Here is a 20,966-nt window from a genome sequence, read left to right as displayed (position 1 = left end):
CATTTCTTGACCCAACATATCACATTCTGGCCAATTCTAAAAATTACCCCAAATTAATGTCCTTTCCAGTGTGCTTTCCAAGAACATTGTTACTACTCTAATTCAGGCCCTTATTATCTTTCTGGATGATGCAATATCTGCTTAACTTGTGTTCTGGCCTCCAGTTTCTCAATACTTCAGTTTGTTCTACACCTGACTCCCAGATGTATCTTTGGAAAGCAGTACTTTGCTGATAGCACTTTGTTTCTCAAAAACCTTAAAAATCTTTACACTGCTAACAAAATACAGTTCAAACTTCCCAGATCTTTAACAATCCAGATTCAACTTGTCTTTCCAATGGAATCTTCTTCTACTATCTTTCATCCCACTTGGATCATTCGCTATTCCTTGAATATTCCTACAAAGTTGTCATCTCTGTGTCTTTGTTCCTGCTCTTCCATTTATCTGGAATGCCTGCGTTTATCTCTATCAAAATCCTCCCTATTGTTCAAGGTCTTTTCAGTCCAACTGGAAGTGTGCTTCCCTTTCTTAATTACATTGGTATTTTAGACCATTTGTAAAGCACAAGTCTCTTTATTTCTTGTATTGAAGAAAATCATGCTTATGTCTCATTTTCCCCTTTAGACAAGACAGTCTTCAAGAGCAAAACACATATACTACCCATCTTTCTATTTTCCATGGTATCTAGTGGATAGTATCTTGCACGTAGTAGACGTTTAATAAACAGTTGTTAAATTCATGAATGTATCATATATTTAGAGATACCAGCTGTTTGAAGAGAAGCTTTAATGTTAGTCAGCCCAGAAAAGGCTTCATCAGGTAGGACTTTGAGAAATTGTAGTTACTTACCCGTTCTTTTAACTGGATTACTTCTTTGTCTTTTTGTTGCTTCCACTGTCTAAACCTCTCAGCATCCTCTTTCATCTGACGCATTAACTGTACCCGCTGGTTTTTCATCACCTGTAGAAACAAAAACCAGCACGAATAGTAGTCATCTGCACTTATTCTGGGCTGATGTACAGATGGATAGACTAACCATTAAGAAGAGAGAAAAAAATCCAGAGCTGAGCTGAGAAGCCTGCCAACAGGTTTTCTGATTACGTTTGCAATACCACTTGCTATGCTTGCATAGACTATACAAATGAACGCTCTGAAGAAATAATAGAAAAAATGTACCTACAAGCTAAATCCAGCCCTAAATTCACTGCATATAAATGAAATTTCAAGGAAGTATCTACTAAGTCTCAAGGACAAATCTACCTAGCAACCACTGTATTCAAATAGTTTCAGTACAATGACCTGTAACCACCACTTTGTAGATGTCAGAAGTTGAACATTCAATGACTGATAATTTTCTCTAGGTGTCTGTTGTTTTGCAACCACTTTGCAAAATTATTCCACATGATCATGGAAAGTGGTCAGAATGTCACCACTAAATATTAAGGTATCCTTGCCCTTTGGTTTCCGAGAATCTAACACTAAAACTCTGAATGTCAAAGCAGAGTTTTGTTATTCAGATTCTAGATGGCTAGCACAATGTCCTACAAAAGGGACATTTGTAGAGATTCAAACACTTGAAATGATGGGCCCTGCCTGCTACTTTCTCACCTGCAAACACCTCTGTAGTATAATTCTAAATAAAACACCTATGTTTGTAAGTTTCTATAGGGTAAATGCAAGGATGAGAGTTTATTACCCGTATTTCCTGGTTCAGTTTGGAGACGGTATGCTCTGTGGATTCTTTCAGCTTCAGAAGTTTAGACTGCTCATTCAGTTTCTTCTTCAGATCAGCTATTTGACCCTCTAGCTCCTGGAGACGTTTCCGGCGGCGCTCACTCAACCTAAACACAGATGTTGTAGGAATGAGGACTAGCAGCAGCAAAGTCTGACTCCAAAAGACATAATATTAGACTCCCAGGTTCACAACCTTGATATATATAAAATAGGCAACCAGTCACATAGCCATCTTTAAATAATGAATCCCACCCAAACAACCAAAACCATCTCAACACTGGGAGCTAAAGAGTAAAGGAAATTTTTTGTATAAGTAACAATGTAGCTGCCTCAATACACTACTCTCTCACCACTCTGCGTTAAAAGGATGGTTCTTTGAAGGCATTTCACTTCACTTGAGCGTAAGGAATAATTCCGATGATTGTTACACAAGTCTGAGATAGAAAGTAAACATTCAACATAACTTTTAAGAACATGAACTTTAGATACTATAGAGAGATATAACAGAATCACTGAGTAAAAAGAAGGTAGAATAGCCAATAGAGGCAAAGGTTTAAGGGAGTGTAGGATATTCTGGTAATTTGTCTTGGTTTTATTCTTAACTGGCTAAGGGATGGCTAGATTGATTTTTCATTTGCTAGCCTGAATATTAATTCTATTCACAAACTAATTTACCATCAGCACAGGGACAAAGAAACTGTTGCTGTCTGGTAGGTCTGATAATCTTTCAAAATACAGCTCAAATGCTAACTTCTTATAAATCTTTCCTTGATCATGCCAGCCTGAACTGATATCTCCTGCCTCTGAACTCTTAAAGCCATTACTGCCTAAGAAATTTATTTGGCTGCTAATCATATGCTGTGTTATGGCATTCTTTTACTGTCACCATGAGATGTTATTTAAAATCTCAATTCCTTAGCTTTTCTTTTGTTTTAGGTCTCCTCTCCATAATTAGGTTTAAATCCTGTAGGGGCAGGAAATGGCTCTTTCACTTCTCTGTTTCGTCTATGGCTCTTCATACACAGTTTGGGACTTGAAATAATAGTATTGACTTTTTTCTCACTTGGCTTGGTTGACATCCTTCTTTGTTGTCTGAAGTTCAAGAACCAATTCTTCTTTTTCCTTTTGCAGATTGATGACTTCCAATTCTAGATTTTTTATGTTATCCTAGAAATGTTATAGGTCGAGAGAAAGAAAGCATTACAAGGCAAAGCAAGAAAATCACTTCAACATCTCATGTCTTAAGGAACTAGGCATTCAACTTTACCACTTCGATTGCACACTAAAAGCATTTGTACTTGATTTGATGGAGAATGAAGTTATGTAGTGGGAAAAGTACGAACTTGGAATCCAAAGGCCTGGGTTTAAACCTTGAGTCCAGCACATCCTATCTAAATAACTTAAGGAAAGCCATTTCATCTCTTTTAGCCTTAGTTTCTATGCAAACAAGAGTTAATGTGGCAGGCCTGAGACTGATATCCTAAAAACAGACCTGGCTTGCAAGTTGGACCTCGGCTCATGTCTGGGATCTTGGATTTTAGTAGGATTCCCACCATCTCCTAACTGATAAGAGTCGCTCATTATGCCTAAACTGTGCAAACAGTATGATTTATCCTGAACACATGCTTTCCTTCTGGGAGTCGAATTTTTGTATGTGCTAGGCAGAGAATGCCTACATGAATTACCGCTGCTAATAATCCTGGACTCCTAGGCTCAGGGGAGCTTCCCTGATAGACAACATTTCACACATGTTGTCAAAACCCATTGCTGGAGGAATTAAGTACATACTATGTGACTCCATCGGAAGAAGACTCTTGGAAGCTTGCACATGGTTTCCTTCAGACCTTGCCCCATGTGCTCTTTCCCTTTGCTGATTTTGTTTTGTATACTTCCACTGTAATAAATCTTACACTGAGTCCTGTGAGTCCTCCTGGTGAATCGTTGAACCTGGGGGTGGTCTTAGGGACCCCCAAGAGTTTTCCTATCTATGTAAACAACTAACACCACCTACCTCACAGGGTTGTTGGGAAGACTGAATAAGACAAAAAGTAAAGATATTTTGTAAACTGTAAAGAACTGCACAAACATTCTTATATTCTGAACTTTCAAACGTATGCATTCAATAGCAACTGCAGTTCTGCATGCACTTAGAAAACAAATTCTAGAAACTGAAGTTTGGTAGTTTTTCCAAGATTGGGAAAACTCAATGAACAGATTCCTTCCTGTTCTCATAACCAAAAAAAGATTAAAGGAAACTGGCTGAATGAGTGGTTGGTAGCCAAGAAGATTATACGAGGGCCTTAGACCAGTACTGAAATGACAAAAAGAAGCAGAGGCAGGTTAGGTGGGGCTGTATCTAAATAGGCAAGAGCTATTTTCCATGAAGCATACTTTTAGCCATTTCAATCTAATCAATGAAGACCAATCTCACTGCTTTATATACCCTGTATATTTAAACTGGCAATAACGTGTGTGTGTGTGTATGTGTGTGGTGTGTGTGTGTGTGTGTGTGTGTGTGTGTACTTATAGAAGTAACACATGAAAACATTCTTGTAAAAAATAATCCAGATAATACATATAAAGGGCAAGTCCCCTTGACTGCCCCACCCCTGCCAAAATTCCAGTCCTCTCTCCAGAAGTAACCATTGTCATCAGCTTGGTTCATATCTTCCAGACATTTTTTTCCTAGACACTTACATACTATGTATATGGACATGTACATATTCTAGACATTTACATAGAAATGTAAATGCCGTGTGTGTGTGTGTGTGTGTATTTACTAAATATATTGTGGCAAATGCCTAGAATATATAATAATATATGTAAATAAATAGATTTTTTTTTAGTAGTTCTATTTTTTTTTAACATCTTCATTGGAGCATAATTGCTTTACAATGGTGTGTTAGTTTCTGCTTTATAACAAAGTGAATCAGTTATACATATACATATGTCCCCATATCTCTTCCCTCTTGCGTCTGCCTCCCTCCCACCCTCCCTATCCCACCCCTCTAGGTGGTCACAAAGCACCAAGCTCATCTCCCTGTGCTATGCGGCTGCTTCCCACTAGCTATCTATTTTATGTTTGGTAGTGTATATATGTCCATGCCACTCTCTCACTTTGTCACAGCTTACCCTTCCCCCTCCCCATATCCTCAAGTCCATTCTCTAGTAGGTCTGTGTCTTTATTCCCGTCTTACCCCTAGGTTCTTCATGACTTTTTTTTTTTCTTAGATTCCATATATATGTGTTAGCATACGGTATTTCTTTTTCTCTTTCTGACTTACTTCACTCTGTATGACAGACTCTGGGTCCATCCATTTAAAAATAAGATATATACACACGTGCATATATGTATGTGTATGTGTGTACTTACTGAAATATGTTAAAGATAAATAGAGTTACATTATATGTAGATAATATTCTGTAACTTGCCTTTTTTTTAAAACTTGGTCTTGGAGATTTATTTATATCAGTGCATACAGATCTATCTCATTCTTTTTGTTGCCATAATGAAACATTCTTGTACATGCCTTCTGTGCACACGTGCAAGGTTTTTCTAGGGTAGAGACAAGTGGAATTACAGGGTCATGGGGGTACACATTTTCAATTTTAATAGATACTGCCAAATTGTCCCCTAAAGTGGTTATTCCAATTTACACTCTCGCTAGCTATGTATGAGAGTACTTATTTCCCTGCACCCTTGTCAACATTTGATATTGCTACACTTCAAAATTTTTACCAATGGGATGGGTAAAAAAATAGTATCTCTTCATTATGTATGCCACATTCAGTTAATAGTCTCACTGTCTCCACAAGGGAAAGTATTCAAATATTTGACTCCTGGGCTATTATAATTCATGGTAGTCTTCACTAACAAGAACTTATACCTCCTCAAAATTTTTCTACAGCAATTCTTTACAGTGATAGGAAAAATATTGTTTAGAACAAAAAACTACCTTTATTTCTTAGAAAAAGAGAGACATTTACATGTGATTAAAAGGTACTGTTAACATTAAGAATTTATTTCCTTTTAACTTTAAGGTTTGGAAGCTCAAGCATATTTGATTCCAAGGGAAAAAAAGGACAAGTTATCTTACTACAGCTATAGCTATAGATCATTACTAGCACCCCCTCATAGGGTTAGAAGTACACTGGGGGAACATATGTCCCTCCGTTTCTAGGCAAGAGTACAAGAAGAGAGGAATAATTTCTCAGCCTTACTGTTAATCCTTCGTTTATCCTGGAAAGGCCAAAATACGTTCAACCTAAAAAGGCTGCATTTTATGTCCTGTTAGTATGGAGGATTGAGCTACATATTTAACTTGCTCTCTCCTGAAAGCCCACTAAAATGACCTCCCAAAAGGGTATAAATCAACAAGGATGAAGAGAGCAGTCAAGAGATATAAACAAACTTTTTTGGATGAGGAAAATAGTTGGATAAGTGGTAACTGAATTAGAGTAGAAAAAGCTAAACTATGACTCCTATAGGACAAATGTCAAGAGGTAACAAGCCAATTTGTACCATAACACTACAAAGAGGAGAAGAGGTTTCCTCTCTGGAGAGGCTGAACCTGACAGGCTGGACTCATAGGCAGCAGACACAGCAAAAGGCAGGGATAAAGTAACATACTACTGATAGGGGATTAAATAAAAGTCTGTATATAACTGGAGAGACTTCAACTCCCTTATTTCCTCTGAGTTACCAGAAATAGAGCATATTACTACTCTTCCCACACAACTCCAGGCAGGAGAATGAAAGATTTCTTTATTGGAAACTGACCAGCCCAGAGAAACCTATGCATACAGAACTTCCTATTGACTATTAGTGTCTCACTGTTAAATATGAATGGACAACCAAAGATCACTGGAAATTTGCAGAAAGCTTCTTACATGAAAGACCAAATCAAACACACTAAAGAATGGAATTTGAACGAAACAGAGGCAAGGCAGAAAGAAGAACACTTCAACAAAATTTAATTTCTATCCTTAGAGATGAGCACTGTATCCATGAAAAAAAAGAAGAGAAGGCTATAAAAAGGAACAATTAGAGGATTTTAAAAAATCTTAGAAATAGGCAAATAAAAAAATTCACCAGAAGGAGTGCAAGGAAATCTCCCAGAGAATGGAATAAAAAGACAAAGAAATAGGGCTTCCCTGGTGGCGCAGTGGTTGAGAGTCTGCCTGCCAATGCAGGGGACACGGGTTCGAGCCCTGGCCTGGGAAGATCCCACATGCCGCGGAGCAACTAGGCCCGTGAGCCACAACTACTGAGCCTGCGCGTCTGGAGCCTGTGCTCTGTAACGAGAGGCCGCGATAGTGAGAGGCCCGCGCATCGCGATGAAGAGTAGCCCTCGCTCCCCGCAACTAGAGGAAGCCCTCGCATAGAAAACGAAGACCCAACACAGCCAAATAAATAAATTAAAAAAAAAAAAAAAAAAGACAAAGAAATAGAAAATAGGAGAGAGGAGATAAGAAAAGCAGAGACTAAATCTAAGAGATCCAATATCTGACTAAGAGGAGTGCAAGAAAAGAAAAAACAGGGACTTCCCTGGTGGCGTAGTGGTTAAGAATCCGCCTGCCAATTCAGGGGACAGGGGTTCGATCCCTGGTCCAGGAAGATCCCACGTTCCATGGAGCAACTAAGCCCGTGCGCCACAACTACTGAGCCTGCACTCTAGAGCCCACGAGCCACAACTACTGAGCCCGCGTGCACAACTACTGAAGCCCGCGTGCCTAGAGCCTGTGCTCCACAACAAGAGAAGCCACCACAATGAGAAGCCCGCACACCGCAGTGAAGAGAAGCCTCCGCTCGCCGCAACTAGAGAAAGCCCATGTACAGCAATGAAGACCCAATGTAGCCCAAAAAATAAATAAAAATAAATAAATTTATTAAAAAAAAGAAAAGAAAAAACAAAGAAAATAGAGAGATGGGCATTATTAAAGAAATAACACAAGAAAACTTCCCACTAAAGAAGAATACAAATTTCTAGATTGAAAGGACCCACCAAGCACCAAGCACAATAAGTGAGAATAGATCCACACCAAGGCACATGATTGTGAAATTAAAGAATATTTGGGGACAAAGAAAAGATCCTGAAAGTTGCCAGAGGGGAGGAAAATACAGGTCAAATAAAAAGAATCAGGAATTATAATGGACTTCTAAACAGCAACATTGGAAATAGAAGACCATGGAGCAAAGCCTTCAAAATTCTGAAGAAAAACGATTTCCACTGTAGAATTCTAAACCCAGCCAAACTAACAAGTGTGAGAAACACCACCATCACCACCACCACCACCACCACAACAACAAGAAGCTATTTTCAGGCATGCAATGGTTTAAAACATTTTCCTTTCATGTACACTTTCTCAGAAAGCTGTTTGGGTTGTACTCCACCAACACAAAGGAGTAGCCCAAGAATGAGGAAGACATGGAATCGGTTTCAACACAGAGATGAGAAGTGAAGCAGGTTCCCAGGACGACGGTCCCAGGCTGATGGCTGGGCAGTAGGCCTAGAGAAAGCAAACCAGAACAAAAGATTCCAAGAGGGTTGTCTTCAAGAAAGAAATGGATTGATAAATTACCTGGTATGTTTGACTACTGAGATGAGCTTTATAATTCTGTTAAGAAGTTTGGAGATAAATTATTGACAGGTAAATAGCAGACTAAGTAAATGAAAAAATGAGATTATTATTACTATTGTGATTATTATTATTTTTTTTGGCCACGCTACGTGGCTTGAGGGATCTTAGTTCCCCGACCAGGGATTGGACCCGGGCCCACAGCAGTGAAAGCCCCCAGTCCCAACCACTGGACCGCCAGGGAACTCCCAAAATTAACTTCAGGAAATGCAAAAGGCTGCATAAGAAAGGAAACGGAATCATAGTATACTATGTGGCTCAGTTATAAAACTTACGTAATCATAAAATTTAAACACTAAATATTCATTTAATCAAAAAGTGTGATATAACCATTTTGAAAGATAGAGGTGAGGCAGTGTGCATGGGGGGATGTATAAGAGAGCTATATTCCCATCTCCCATAGTGGGAAGTCAGTTGAAAATGTCCAAAAATTTTAAAGTAACATAATTATACGACCAACTCTTATCTAGAAATCTGGAGGTAAATGTCAGGAGAAACAGCTTAAAGAACTTAAACTATAAGCCTAGGGAATACGGGAGAAGGTAGTAGGGCAGGAGATTGCTTTTATTTTTCTGAGCATTGTACTATTTGACCTGTAAAAATGATATACATGCATTTGTGTGACATAAATAAAAAATAAGTTTCAAAAAAGTTAAGACTGTGATAACAAAAAGGAAATAACACCTCTATCGGCAACTCAGTTATTATTTTGGAAGCAACTTCTGCCCTACGGAAAAACAAGTGGTGAAAATTATTTAGGAGAAACACTTTTCTTGTTTTTACTCTGAAAACTTAGGGGAACTGGTGGTAGAAATGTATGAGTAATACAGGGATTTGTCGAGAACAGCATATAGGACTTTGGGGATGGTAGGATATAGCTGAATGGGAAAGCGTCCACCCTTCCCCCTACCAGTTCTGCTAACATCCCTTTGTGGATGGGAAATACCGGGCTACAGGGGAAAATAAGGTCTGGAGCAAGGGTAACCTTGTGGACAACCTAAAAGCCCAAGACTTGTCTTTAAGTAAAGACCTGATTATTAATTAGCAAGGGCCACTTAGGACTACCACTAGGAAAAGCAGTTTAGCCATTTGCCAAGTCATGTGACATCCACTACAAGTGTCTTCATAATTCTCACTATAACCCAGACCATCTACTAAGAGATGTACCTTTCTTAGAATCCCAGCATAGTTATTAGAACAAAATTTCTCTACAAGTAGAGACCACATTTATTATAACATTATCTAACTATTTATTAAATACCTGTTGCATAAGCAAGGTATTAGATTAAATGAAAGAAAATTACAGTTTCTTTATACTGAATGTATCCTTTTTTTAACCAGCAGTACAACTCCAGTTGTACTATGCACATTATGTTGCCTTGTCATCATCAAAAACGGTGTGCCTGTTTTCTTCCCATACTACTAAAGAGAGATGGTAGACATGAATATTACGTGCCCTAGTAAATATTGTACCTGGTACTGGAACTCGATAGGCTGTAGTTGGCTGTCATTCTGAGTCATTTTCTTGGCTAGGGCCTCTTTCAGTGCAAGGGCTTTATTCAACTCAACCAGCTCCTTAGACATCTGAGCTTGACGTAGAGCATGCTGAGTGGTGAAAGCATCAGAAGACCTGCTGCTCCCTGGACTGATTTCCACTTGCTGGAAAAGATCAGGATAATGATTTGTGAGAGGAACAAGCAATTGGAGTTCCTTAGGCACTGTTTCATCAAGTCTCAGCGCCACTTCTCCATTATCAGTACCTCTGTTCTTTTTTTTTTTTTAAGTACCTCTGTTCTTTTAAAACTGTGGCTTCTCAAACATTTGCTTTAAACATCAGAAGTAAATTGAGCTAACCTATTTCTCTGCTCTCACAAGAACCTTATTTCTTATATCCTTTAACTGATTCTTTTAGAGTGAACCAAGTTTCTTGCTCTTTCCTTTATGCGTCTGGCCAACACTTCTTACTTTCACCTTATTAGAGGAGAGAGGGCTCTGGAAATGGCACTTTGGTAATGGTGGAAATGGAGAAGAGGCTTCATTTATTCTCACAGAGCTGACCTCTGGCACCTGATTTATCTCCTATCTTTCTTCTTTCAGAATATAAAAAATACCAACATATATTTGTTTTAGTGAGAAAAAGCTGTCTCAAGCAAACCACTGTCCATCCTTTCATTCTGACTCTGCTCTATAGCCTTCAGCCTATATCTAACACATTTTATCTATTCTTGCAACTTGAATGATCAAAATATTTTCCTTGATTCTTTTAGCCCTTAACCACTGCATCCACAGAAACGTATGCTGAGAAAAAATTTTCTTCCATTTCTTCTCTAATGCTTTTTCGACTTTGCCATAATTTCCTAATTTATTTCCTTCTTCGTCTTAACGTGCTAGACAGTTGAGGCAGAATACTAGCATCTAATAAGAAATCAGTAAGCCAGACTGCAAATATGGAAAGTGGCATCCCTGAGAAGCTCTGCTACCCATTAGCAGTTATACTATTAGAGAGAGATACTATCCAAGTTAGGGATTTTATAGTTAACTGAGGTTTACACTCAAGATTTCTGGATTTCCAAGGCATTCTATGTAGGATGGTAGCAATCAGGGAGTCTCTTCCTCAAGTGAGTGATAAATTATAAGAAATGGCACAGTTAAAGCTCCTGGTTCTACACAAAGGGGCCAATTACTTACCGCTTCTGGTTCCACTGCAGTATCAATGGCTGCAGCCATACAAGCAACAGTTTCATCCTGCAATGAGAAATGATGTCTCAGTTTAGGAGCTTACTAGTGGGTTTTATATGGGTTATTTAGTTGTTTTCAAGTGTATATAGAGACCATTTAAGGTGTTGAGCCAATTCTGTAGTCACATATACCCCAACAACCACGTTTCCACTTCCCATCTCTCAAGGGTCTGTCTTCTTTATAAAGGTTGATTGTGCAGTCTTCGTAAAAATAGGGTCATGTGGCCACTGACATATTTATTGCACCTCTCCTGCTCTGCCAGAGTTCACTGGGCTAGAGTGAAACAGCCATTCCAGCAGGCCAAAGTTCAATCCACTTTATAGACTCTACCCTTTCTTTTTCTGTTTTTTACCACTAAGTCTACCTCTACAGGTCTAGCCAGTTCTCATGGACATACCATCCTAAGACCAGACATAGCAAATAAAGGCAATGCAGCAGAAAAGTGAATAGGATGAAGGATTATTTTTGATTTTTATCTTATATCCAGTCAAGGTAGCAAGAGCCCACTCTACAAGGAAATAAACGCCACAGGTGAATGCCCCAGAAAAATGTGCTCATGAAGTCAGACACACTTCAGACTCTGTCCCTCATATACATAGGAACCAATCATATGCAGCTACTCCAGGTAGTGGTTAGTTGAAGGGAAAGGGTAAGCACTGATTCCCTCCCAGAGAAGGGCACATTCCTTTTTTGGGCATTAGAACAACAACCACCTAAAAGGGAAACCTAAAACCACTTATTAGGACTAATTTATTTATAGGCTCTCATATGAGCAAGCTCTGTTCTCCCCACTGGAATTTAGGCTTTATTTGGCATTGCAACATAAAGATTACCACTTCTGTTTAAGTGATTCTGCAAAGCCCTGGGAAGAAAGGATTATTTTCAGGACGTCGCATGATTAAGGTCATAGATGAAAGAGCTATTGGCTCAATAGCAAGGAAAGAATTTAGGGTTAGCACAGGGAGTCTCGGCACCAGCCCAGTGAAACATTACATAGTTGTTGAAACTTGAATCTTAGTACCTTTAAGGCAAGAAGTGAAAGAGGCCCTTAATGGGACTTCCCTGGTGGTCCAGTGGTTAAGACTCCATGCTCCCAGTGCAGGGGGCACGGGTTCGATCTCTGGTCGGGGAACTAAGATCCCGCATGCCACACAGTGTGGCCAAAAAAAAAAAAAAAAAAAAGAAAAGGCCCTTAGTAAATGCTGTTTGTAAAGCATTTCCCTTATTCTGTCCAGAAATTCCTAACCAGTGAGACTCAAAGAGAATTCAAAGGAAGCCCCAGTATTCCTACATCCTTTCTCATCATGATTTACACTACTGGTGATTCTCCAAGGGCAGGACATACTAAATCCTTCTTAAAAAACAGAGCACTTTGGGCTTCCCTGGTGGCGCAGTGGTTGAGAGTCTGCCTGCTAATGCAGGGGACACAGGTTCGAGCCCTGGTCTGGGAAGATCCCACATGCCGCGGAGCAGCTAGGCCCGTGAGCCACAACTACTGAGCCTGCGCGTCTGGAGCCTGTGCTCTGCGGCAAGAGAGGCTGCGATAGTGAGAGGCCCGCGCGCTGCGATGAAGAGTGGCCCCCGCTTGCTGCAACTAGAGAGGGCCCTAGCACGGAAACGAAGACCCAACATATCAATCAATCAATAAATAAATCTTTAAAAAACAACAACAGAGCACTTCAATATATTACAGATTAATGGTTACCCTTTTCTCCCTCCCAGTAAGTCTCAGTAAAAGGACTAGTTATAGGCCTATCCTAGATTAGTAGGGCCTATGACACTGGCTTTTGGAGACTTTTTCTAGGACCTTCCAGAGGGTCAGGATCCAAGTAGATCCGATTCAACATGCCATGAAGAAGACATGTTGTTACTGTGGGTTTACCTTTTGGCCCAGTGAAATTTCACAATGCTAAGGTTTAAGCTTTGGTGACACGTTCTACATGAACATGGCAGGATTATGCCTTTATAATCCTAAATGTAAATATATAACAGTAGGATTTATTTCAATCTAACAGCCTCTTTCTCCCTCATTCTAAGGCTACTGAGAACCTCTTGTAATAAAAAGACATGATTTGCTGAAGGTGATGGTCAGGGGAACAGGACTACTACGGGAACAGGTACGTTGAGCTACATTAATCAGTAATACCCTCCAAAATGAAGTTTGTGCTTGTAGGCTGTAGGCAATAGCATTACTGGGCATGCAAAAAGCTTTTTATGGAACTGGTCTTGGAAGAAGGGGTAAAAACAAAAAAAATTGATTTTGTGGGAACTGAAAGGACTGCATGAATTTCCTCACAGGTAACTGCAACAAGGTTTGCTTGAATTATATTTTAAAGGAAGAAATAGTACAGTTTAGCACTTAAAGCCCTAGGAGAAAGGTCCAGGAACAATGGTTGCCTTCATAACTGAAAAGAGGGTGTTCAACCATCACTTATAATAAAAATAGTTTTAATCCAGAATGAAGGGCACAAGCACTTACATTTAAAACATTCTGCTTTCACCATAGTGAGTCTCAGTAAAAGCCACAGGATACATTGTTGTGTATTTCCAAAAAAAATATGTAGCTGGGAGGGTCTCCAAACAATAGACACAGAGAACTCTGATTCAAGAGTCCAGCAGGAGCCCAGGGTAAAAGGGTTTACTCTACCTGACCATGACGGTGGATGGAAGCCAGGGACTTAATCAGCTTGTGGCAATCTTTAGCACCCTCCTGCTGCACATGCCAAGTGAATTTTAGTGACAGACACAGCAATTCTCTAGAGTTCCTCTGAGCCAGCCACCACTAGCAACTTCCTCCACAGTCACGCCAGGCACCAGTCATACTGCCAGATCCTCACTGAAGATATGCCTTCTCTTATATTGTTAACTTGGTTCCATTAGTTTCCTTCTTCATCTTTCCCATGTGACTCAAAGAGGTGGTGTGGGATCCTTTAAGATCGGTGTGGTGGCCACGAACAATGGTGCCCTGGATTACTCTTTTCTGATCTTATAAACTTTGGCTCCAGTAGGGTTCTGCAGTCTAGATAATCTGAATTCTGAGGCAGTTCACACAAAGTTTTCATATATAAGATGCTTCACCTCGATTACAGATGGTGAAATTTAACCTTGTGATAGCCATTCTCTAGCACACATTCTATACTTCAGCCACAATGAAGTTCTTACCATGTTCTAAACATTCATACCTCTTTGCTTTTGCATATACCTTTTCCTCTATATAGATCATCCTTTCCCCTCTATCTGTGTGGCAAACTCCTATTCATTATTTAGGACCCAGTTTTTTCTTCCTGAATTTTCTAGGCAGTTAATCACCCCTTCCTTTGGGCTCCCACCACACTTTGCTCATATGGTTAATGTAAGAGGATTAAAACAGACATGAGAGAGGGTTTTTTGACACCTCTTCCACCTGTGAACCTTGACAAACTGACAAACAACAAGGCTTGCAAGAACAACTCTTGAAAATAATTGGACATTTATCAGGATGGGATTGCACCAGTGTTCTTGAGCAAGAAGCATGAAAACTGGAGCATCCTCCAACCAAAAGATTCACAGCAATTAACAACAAGAACTGCCAACTGAGACAAACCACAAGGAATCACACCCCTCCCTTCTCACCGTATGAAACTCCAATCCTATTTCAAATCGGGGAGTTATTTGGAGTTCAGGTGATCCCTGAGTACATCAGCTGAATAATGCCTTTAACCTCGATTTGAGTCACTTGGATTATTTTCTTTCAATATCAATATAGTACTTAGCAAGGTTACACAGCTTGTGAGTAGCAGAATGGGCTTCAGACCAGGGTTTGTCTGGCTCTGGAGCTCAGATTCTCAATTACTATGGCCTGTTTGTTAGGAAAATGAACTGTCATCTTGGACTACCTGTAATAATTTTGTACAGTACTACTTATTCTAAAACACTGCTTTCTACTCTTTTGGAAGTTTACTCATTTAATTTCTTGAACTGGCCATCCTAACCATTCCCCCTACAATATTGTATTTTTTTTTCACTGACTCTTTAAGAGTAAAATAGAGGTGCGGATCATTTTGTGATACCTTTTTGACAACTCTAGAAAACACTGGGCAAGACCCGGGGTAGAGAATCACTGTTCTGGTAAAATTAAAACCTCTGTTTCAGACCTAGGAATTACTACCAGGCACTTACATACACATTACTGCTTCAGAATAATAAACAAGAGGGTATAGATGGAACAAAACAAACCATAACCCCTTTACCAACCATGACCCCGTAACATAATATGATTTCAATTTTTCAAAAAAATATCTATGCTTAAGTACTAGGATAGAGAAGGAACACCAAAAATAAAAAGAGGCTTTTAGGATGGTAGGACTGTAAGAATGTTTTTTCTGGGAAAAACAACAAACAACCACCCTCCCAACAAAACCCACCCACAACTACTATACTAGTTCTATAAATAAAAATGGGAACTTATAGCGGAATGATCATTCAAACTAATTTATTACTGGTTATAAAAGAGAGCTACGGTATTCCCTGGAGGCTCTATGCTATCTATCAGAACCCAGCTTATTTAAAATTGGGGTATGGTATAAGGCCTCTCATTAAGTTAGCCTACACTGAAAGGACAGCAAATCAATGACTGCTGCTCTTGTTACCCAGGCAATTTTGCACCACTGTGTTGCTGCTTCCAGTGTTTGATTAGAATACTGAAATATTAACGTGCCATTGCACGTGTAATCTATGAGTGTTTTTGATTTAACTAATTTAATATTCAGATCATATCCAATGATCCATGATCTTTGTCCTCAAACAGCTCACAATCTAGTTGTTTCAGCAAAAGGTGCAGAGTTAGACATGTTTATATGCATCAAGAGAAACAAACGAAAGCAATATGCCTATTTACACTGTCCCTACTTGGCTTACCGATAGCTGGGTAATCACTTGCTGCAGGTTACGAATCACCTCTACATTTTCTTTTAATTCTTGGTCTTCCAAAGTCTCCACTAGCTTTTGAAGATCCACCTTGCAGCTGAAAATTCAAGCAAAGGAACCCAAGGGTTAATCATACTGCAAAGGCCAGTGGGTCCGTGATTATGTACTAAGGTGGTATAGGTCACTAACAAACATCTGGTAGGAAACTTACGCTGCATGCTTCCTGAGCTCTTCTAGCTTGGCGTTCATTTTTTCATTCGCTTGTTCTGTCTGCAACAAAGACCCAGGAGATCATCAGTGGCACTGCCTGACAGCCTCACCTAAGTAGGCCCTCTCTTCTGCTCCTATGGATTAAAACCTAGGTAGAGAGGCTAACTCCTTTGCTGTAATAGAGGATTTAGTGGGCTTTGGTTATTTAGCGAGAAATGTGTTTTTTAACAGTCATGGAAATTAGCCCTTCAGTCAACATGAGCTACTAAAAATAGCATCCAAGCAGCTGGGTCTTATGCTTGCCATGAAGCTCAGACTATAGGGTGGAGCGTGAAGCCTTAATTCCATAGAGAACTTTGCAACTGGGGGAAAAAGCAATACTTCCTGGCATGCTACTCCCTGCTGTTTGCAAAAAACCCACTTGCTTTAAAACTGCCTCCTACACTACACTGTTCCCTAGCCCCACCATAAGGACATTTAAAACATAAAAGGGCCTCACATTGAATATGAGCTGAGGGATTTTTCAAGTTACACTATCTGATATGGTAGACTAGTTTTAGCAAAAGAAAGCAAGAAAAAGATGAGGCATAAGAATGATGGCAGAGGAGAAGAAATGGCAGAGAGGCAGCTACATTTTGGGAAGGGTTACTGATATTTTCCATTTTATTTCAGTCACAGTATCTGTAACATGCTAGATGCTGCAACAGATTTGGGAAGGACGGTTTATATAGGACAAAACTGTTGTGCTCGTTATGAAGTTCTGACAAGACATCAAACAATAAACCTATTGGGCAGCCATTGTAACAACCTTATAAAGGTCAGATGGGTACATGGCTAGAATAACAAGTACTGTCTGTTATGTGAGCCACACTCACATGTGAAGCACAGCTTCTAGAGTTACTTCAAAGACATTAAAATGTAGCACTGGAGATAGAAAACTGTATATAAAAAATCCCCTAGATCCCATTTTCACCCTTCTGCTAGTAATGGACATTACAATGGACCTAGGATTTGGCCCCCTTTAAAGAAATCTTTAAGCAGCTTACCCTTCCTTGACTGGAGTACACTGATGCGTGAAGGTGTATAAATTACAGATGTTCAATTACATTTTGGTGGAAACTCATTTTCACTTCTGGCAATCGCTGTGCTATCAAAGATTGAGTTGTATTTAGACTAGTAGAACAATGTTAGTGACAGAGCCAGCACACACTGATCCAGGAGGGTACTATCACACACGTAGTACGACACAGAACTGGTGTAGTCAGTTACATAGTGATCCACTATTTGAAAATTAACCATATGTAAAAGGAGTTAAAATTAATTTTCCAGATGTTTTCTCTCTCCATGACAGCTATTAGGATGGGATATGAACTGTGACATTAGGGGAAGGGAGATAGAAAGGAACTAAAATCTTAGTGAGGAGAGTTACTTGGTATTATGGATGATTAGGCAGAACTTAAGGTGACAGAGGGACCTGGTTCTTTCCTCTCTGATATTTTAGAACAAATCCATTTTAAAATGGGTTTCATGTAGATTCTTTGTGGTAGATATATAGGTGTTCACGGTATAATTCTTTTAATTTTTCTGTATGTTTGATTAAACGTTCTTGGATTTTCCCTGGAGGGGGTTCCAGGGAGGATATGGTAATATTAATTCATTTCTTTCCGTGTAACTTGTCTCTCATAATGAGAAGCATGTTAAGTATTTCAGAAACTAAAGTTAGTAAATGTCCAGACTGGTAGTAGTTTAGTCTTGAAGCCTCACCAAAATGATCCTCTCCAACATCTGGGCTGTCTGACCAGCAGCCTCACTTAAACCACGACTTAATTTTTCATTCTCCTCTACCAGTGACTGATTCTTCTCCATTAGGGATTGTAGATTCTCTGATGGTTCCACACTAAGAGAAAGAAAGTAACATATTAGAAAAGTACTTGTGGACTTCCCTGGTAGCACAGTGGTTAAGAATATGCCTGCCAATGCAGGGGACGCGGGTTCGATCTCTGGTCTGGGAAGATCCCACATGCCGCGGAGCAACTAAGCCAATTCGCCACAACTACTGAGCCTGCACTCTAGAGCCTGCAAGCCACAACTACTGAGCCCGCACGCCACAACTACTGAAGCCTGTGTGCCCTAGAGCCCACGTGCCACAACTACTGAGCCCGTGCACTGCAACTACTGAAGCCCGCGTGCTTTAGGGCCTGTGTGCCACAACTACTGAGCCTGTGTGCTGCAACTACTAAAGCCTGCGTGCCTAGAGCCCATGCTCTGCAATAAGAGAAGCCACCGCAATGAGAAGCCCATGCACTGCAATGAACAGTAGCCCTCGCTTGCCGCAACTAGAGAAAAGCCCATGCACAGCAGTGAAGACCCAATGCAGCCAAAAAAAAAAAAAGTACCCGATTGATAACAGATATATCAAAGGTGGATAAAAATATATATCCCATGGGCCTTTGGGTGGGATTGGTTTAAAATTGCCCCCAAAAGTCTAGAAAAAGCATTCATTCCAATGTATACTTCCAGCCAGGTAGTATATTGGATAAATAAAAATGTATGCCTGAACTACTTTAAATTAATGGTTTGGAGGAAGGTAATAATTCAGAGCAAGAAATGGTTGCAACAAGAATGACTAACCTCTAGGTTTAGGATCTTGGTTTAAGATCTTTCTATTTATGCCATCTAGGTAAGAAGTAAAGGCTAACTAATAGCTAAGATACATGTTCTCTCCCTCTTCTCATTCTCAATCCCTCATTAAAGATTAGGGAACTAGAGAAGGAAGAGGTATGGGGGAGGTAGAAGTGACACTGCTAAGGGTCAAAATTTAAGCTAATCAACATAAGTCAATTACCTATTTGCTGTAAAGTTTAGGGAAATAGCATTTAAGGAGTGAAAAAGTTGAAATGATGACCTGTGGCCACTAAGAACACATTTCACAACTCTCCATAAACAAGTGCTCCCTTCTAAATGCTTGCCTCGCTTCAAACTGATGACCCACAGCCTCCTGTTCATTGGTCTATCAATTTTTAATGGCTTAGAGTGGGTGGTGGCAACAATAGTATTCATTTCAAATAGGAGTGGGAGGGACAGAAATAGCTTCAAAGAACGTTTGGCATTTATGCAGATTACTTGCTATCAGTTCCAGACTACTGAAACAGATCAATAAGAAGCAGTTTTGATTTGCTTTTTTTGTAATCCACTGGGATTAATTGCTCAAAAGACTAGAAAATAGGACTGGCAAAAAAAGATCAGAAGAAACATGAAGATTTGATCTGAAGGAAACGGAAGGGGAAAATGAATAGTTGTCAAGGATATAATAAAGAGAAAAAAAGGACAGGGAACAGCTGTTCTCAATCTCAAGAAAGGATAGAAAAGGATTTCAGGAATAGATGCCCTCTCACCCAGTTTAAGATTTCCATGAAGTCTTATAGAAGATCTTAGCATGTTCTTTATCAAAAAGTTAAGAGCAAGGCCACACCATAGGTTCTCATTACACTCTTGAGAATTTACTAGAACTCTTATGAAGGAATGTTCAATTAAAATGTGGATTATAAAAATAAACTATGGGTAAATTTAGTGTTAGTTTAGATTGCTCTGATTTCTTTATTGTTATTAAACTGAAAACTTCCATGCATCATTCATGCAAGTTGACAAGCTCCAAAGTAATGATACTTTTAACTCAATAGTTTTTTCCTCTAAAAATTTCCAAGGTTTCTCTAAACGGGGAAAAATACAATGTAAACCAATGTTTCCTCTTTCAGATGCTATTTAATTGCCAATGCTAGTAGGATTTGTCAGTTGAGCATGTGAAAATTGACAAACACGTGCAGAAAATCTATACAAAAGCTTCAATGACACACATTCACAAAGAAAAGAATATAACCTAAGGAAAAAAGCAAAAAAAAATCATGTATATAAACTGTACATTTTGTAAAAAGCCTTAAGAAATGTCTCTAAAGATATAAATATACATTTTTGAGAAAAGTAGCATCTTTATTTCTCTGTAAAACATTGAACAACTGAGTTACATTATTTCATTCATCAACTGTTTCTTAGAATCTGTTACTTTTGTAGCTAAAACTATATCCTATAGGATATTCTAGGTAGTTGGAAGTCTGGAATGGTTTTCATTAGTCTCGTCTTACATGAAACAGGTCTGTGCTAAATTGAAAGGAAAGATGGGTCAATTGCTTCTAAACTGGGTATACTAGAACAGGTCTTTAGGAGACCCTTTAAGAGATCCAAGCTTTCCTCAGTTCCTTTATCCAACATTTTAAAAATATTATCAGGAAACCAAGATTAAATGACCCAAAGAGGGAGAGTTACAAAGAGAAGGGCAGTCATTTCTGGGTGATAAAACTATGGCAAATTTTAAGATTTATTCTTTATACTTTTCTAAATGTTCTACAAGAAGCAAGGTATCACTTTTATAATCAGAAAAAATGATTGAGTTATTAAAAACAAGGATATTAAAAGAAAATAGGTCCACACCAAACACAAGTATAAACTCCAAATGGAAAAATGAAATGTAAAAAATAAAACCAACATAAGTACTAGAAGAAAACATGGGTGATTGCCTCTTTAATCTTGGCATAGAGAAAGCTTCCTAACTATGAAGCAAAATCCAGAAACATGAGGAGAATGTAAACAGTGTAGCGACTTTGGAAAACAGTTTGGCGGTTTCTTTAAAAGTTAAACATACGACCCAGAAATTCCACTTCTAGGTATCTACCCAATAAAAAACA

General features: G+C 39.2%; 1 protein-coding gene across 2 annotated transcripts in view; it reads right to left on the bottom strand.

Moving 5' to 3' along the window:
- KIF4A (kinesin family member 4A) overlaps positions 1-20,966 on the bottom strand; it is a 127,749-nt gene that overhangs the window by 38,480 nt on the left and 68,303 nt on the right. For both annotated transcript variants that reach the window (XM_057537866.1, XM_007184968.2), the window contains 8 exons: positions 17,992-18,124; positions 16,229-16,287; positions 16,009-16,114; positions 11,062-11,118; positions 9,847-10,032; positions 2,798-2,901; positions 1,697-1,841; positions 850-960 (listed from right to left, as the gene is read on the bottom strand). In XM_057537866.1, coding sequence (XP_057393849.1) covers positions 850-960; positions 1,697-1,841; positions 2,798-2,901; positions 9,847-10,032; positions 11,062-11,118; positions 16,009-16,114; positions 16,229-16,287; positions 17,992-18,124 — 901 coding nt within the window. The remainder of the gene's footprint in view (positions 1-849; positions 961-1,696; positions 1,842-2,797; positions 2,902-9,846; positions 10,033-11,061; positions 11,119-16,008; positions 16,115-16,228; positions 16,288-17,991; positions 18,125-20,966) is intronic.

This window comes from Balaenoptera acutorostrata, chromosome X, assembly GCF_949987535.1.
Source record: "Balaenoptera acutorostrata chromosome X, mBalAcu1.1, whole genome shotgun sequence".
NCBI classification, from domain to species: domain Eukaryota; kingdom Metazoa; phylum Chordata; class Mammalia; order Artiodactyla; family Balaenopteridae; genus Balaenoptera; species Balaenoptera acutorostrata.
The sequence above is the reverse complement of the archived record's forward strand: the minus strand, read 5'-3'. Positions and strand labels throughout refer to the sequence as shown.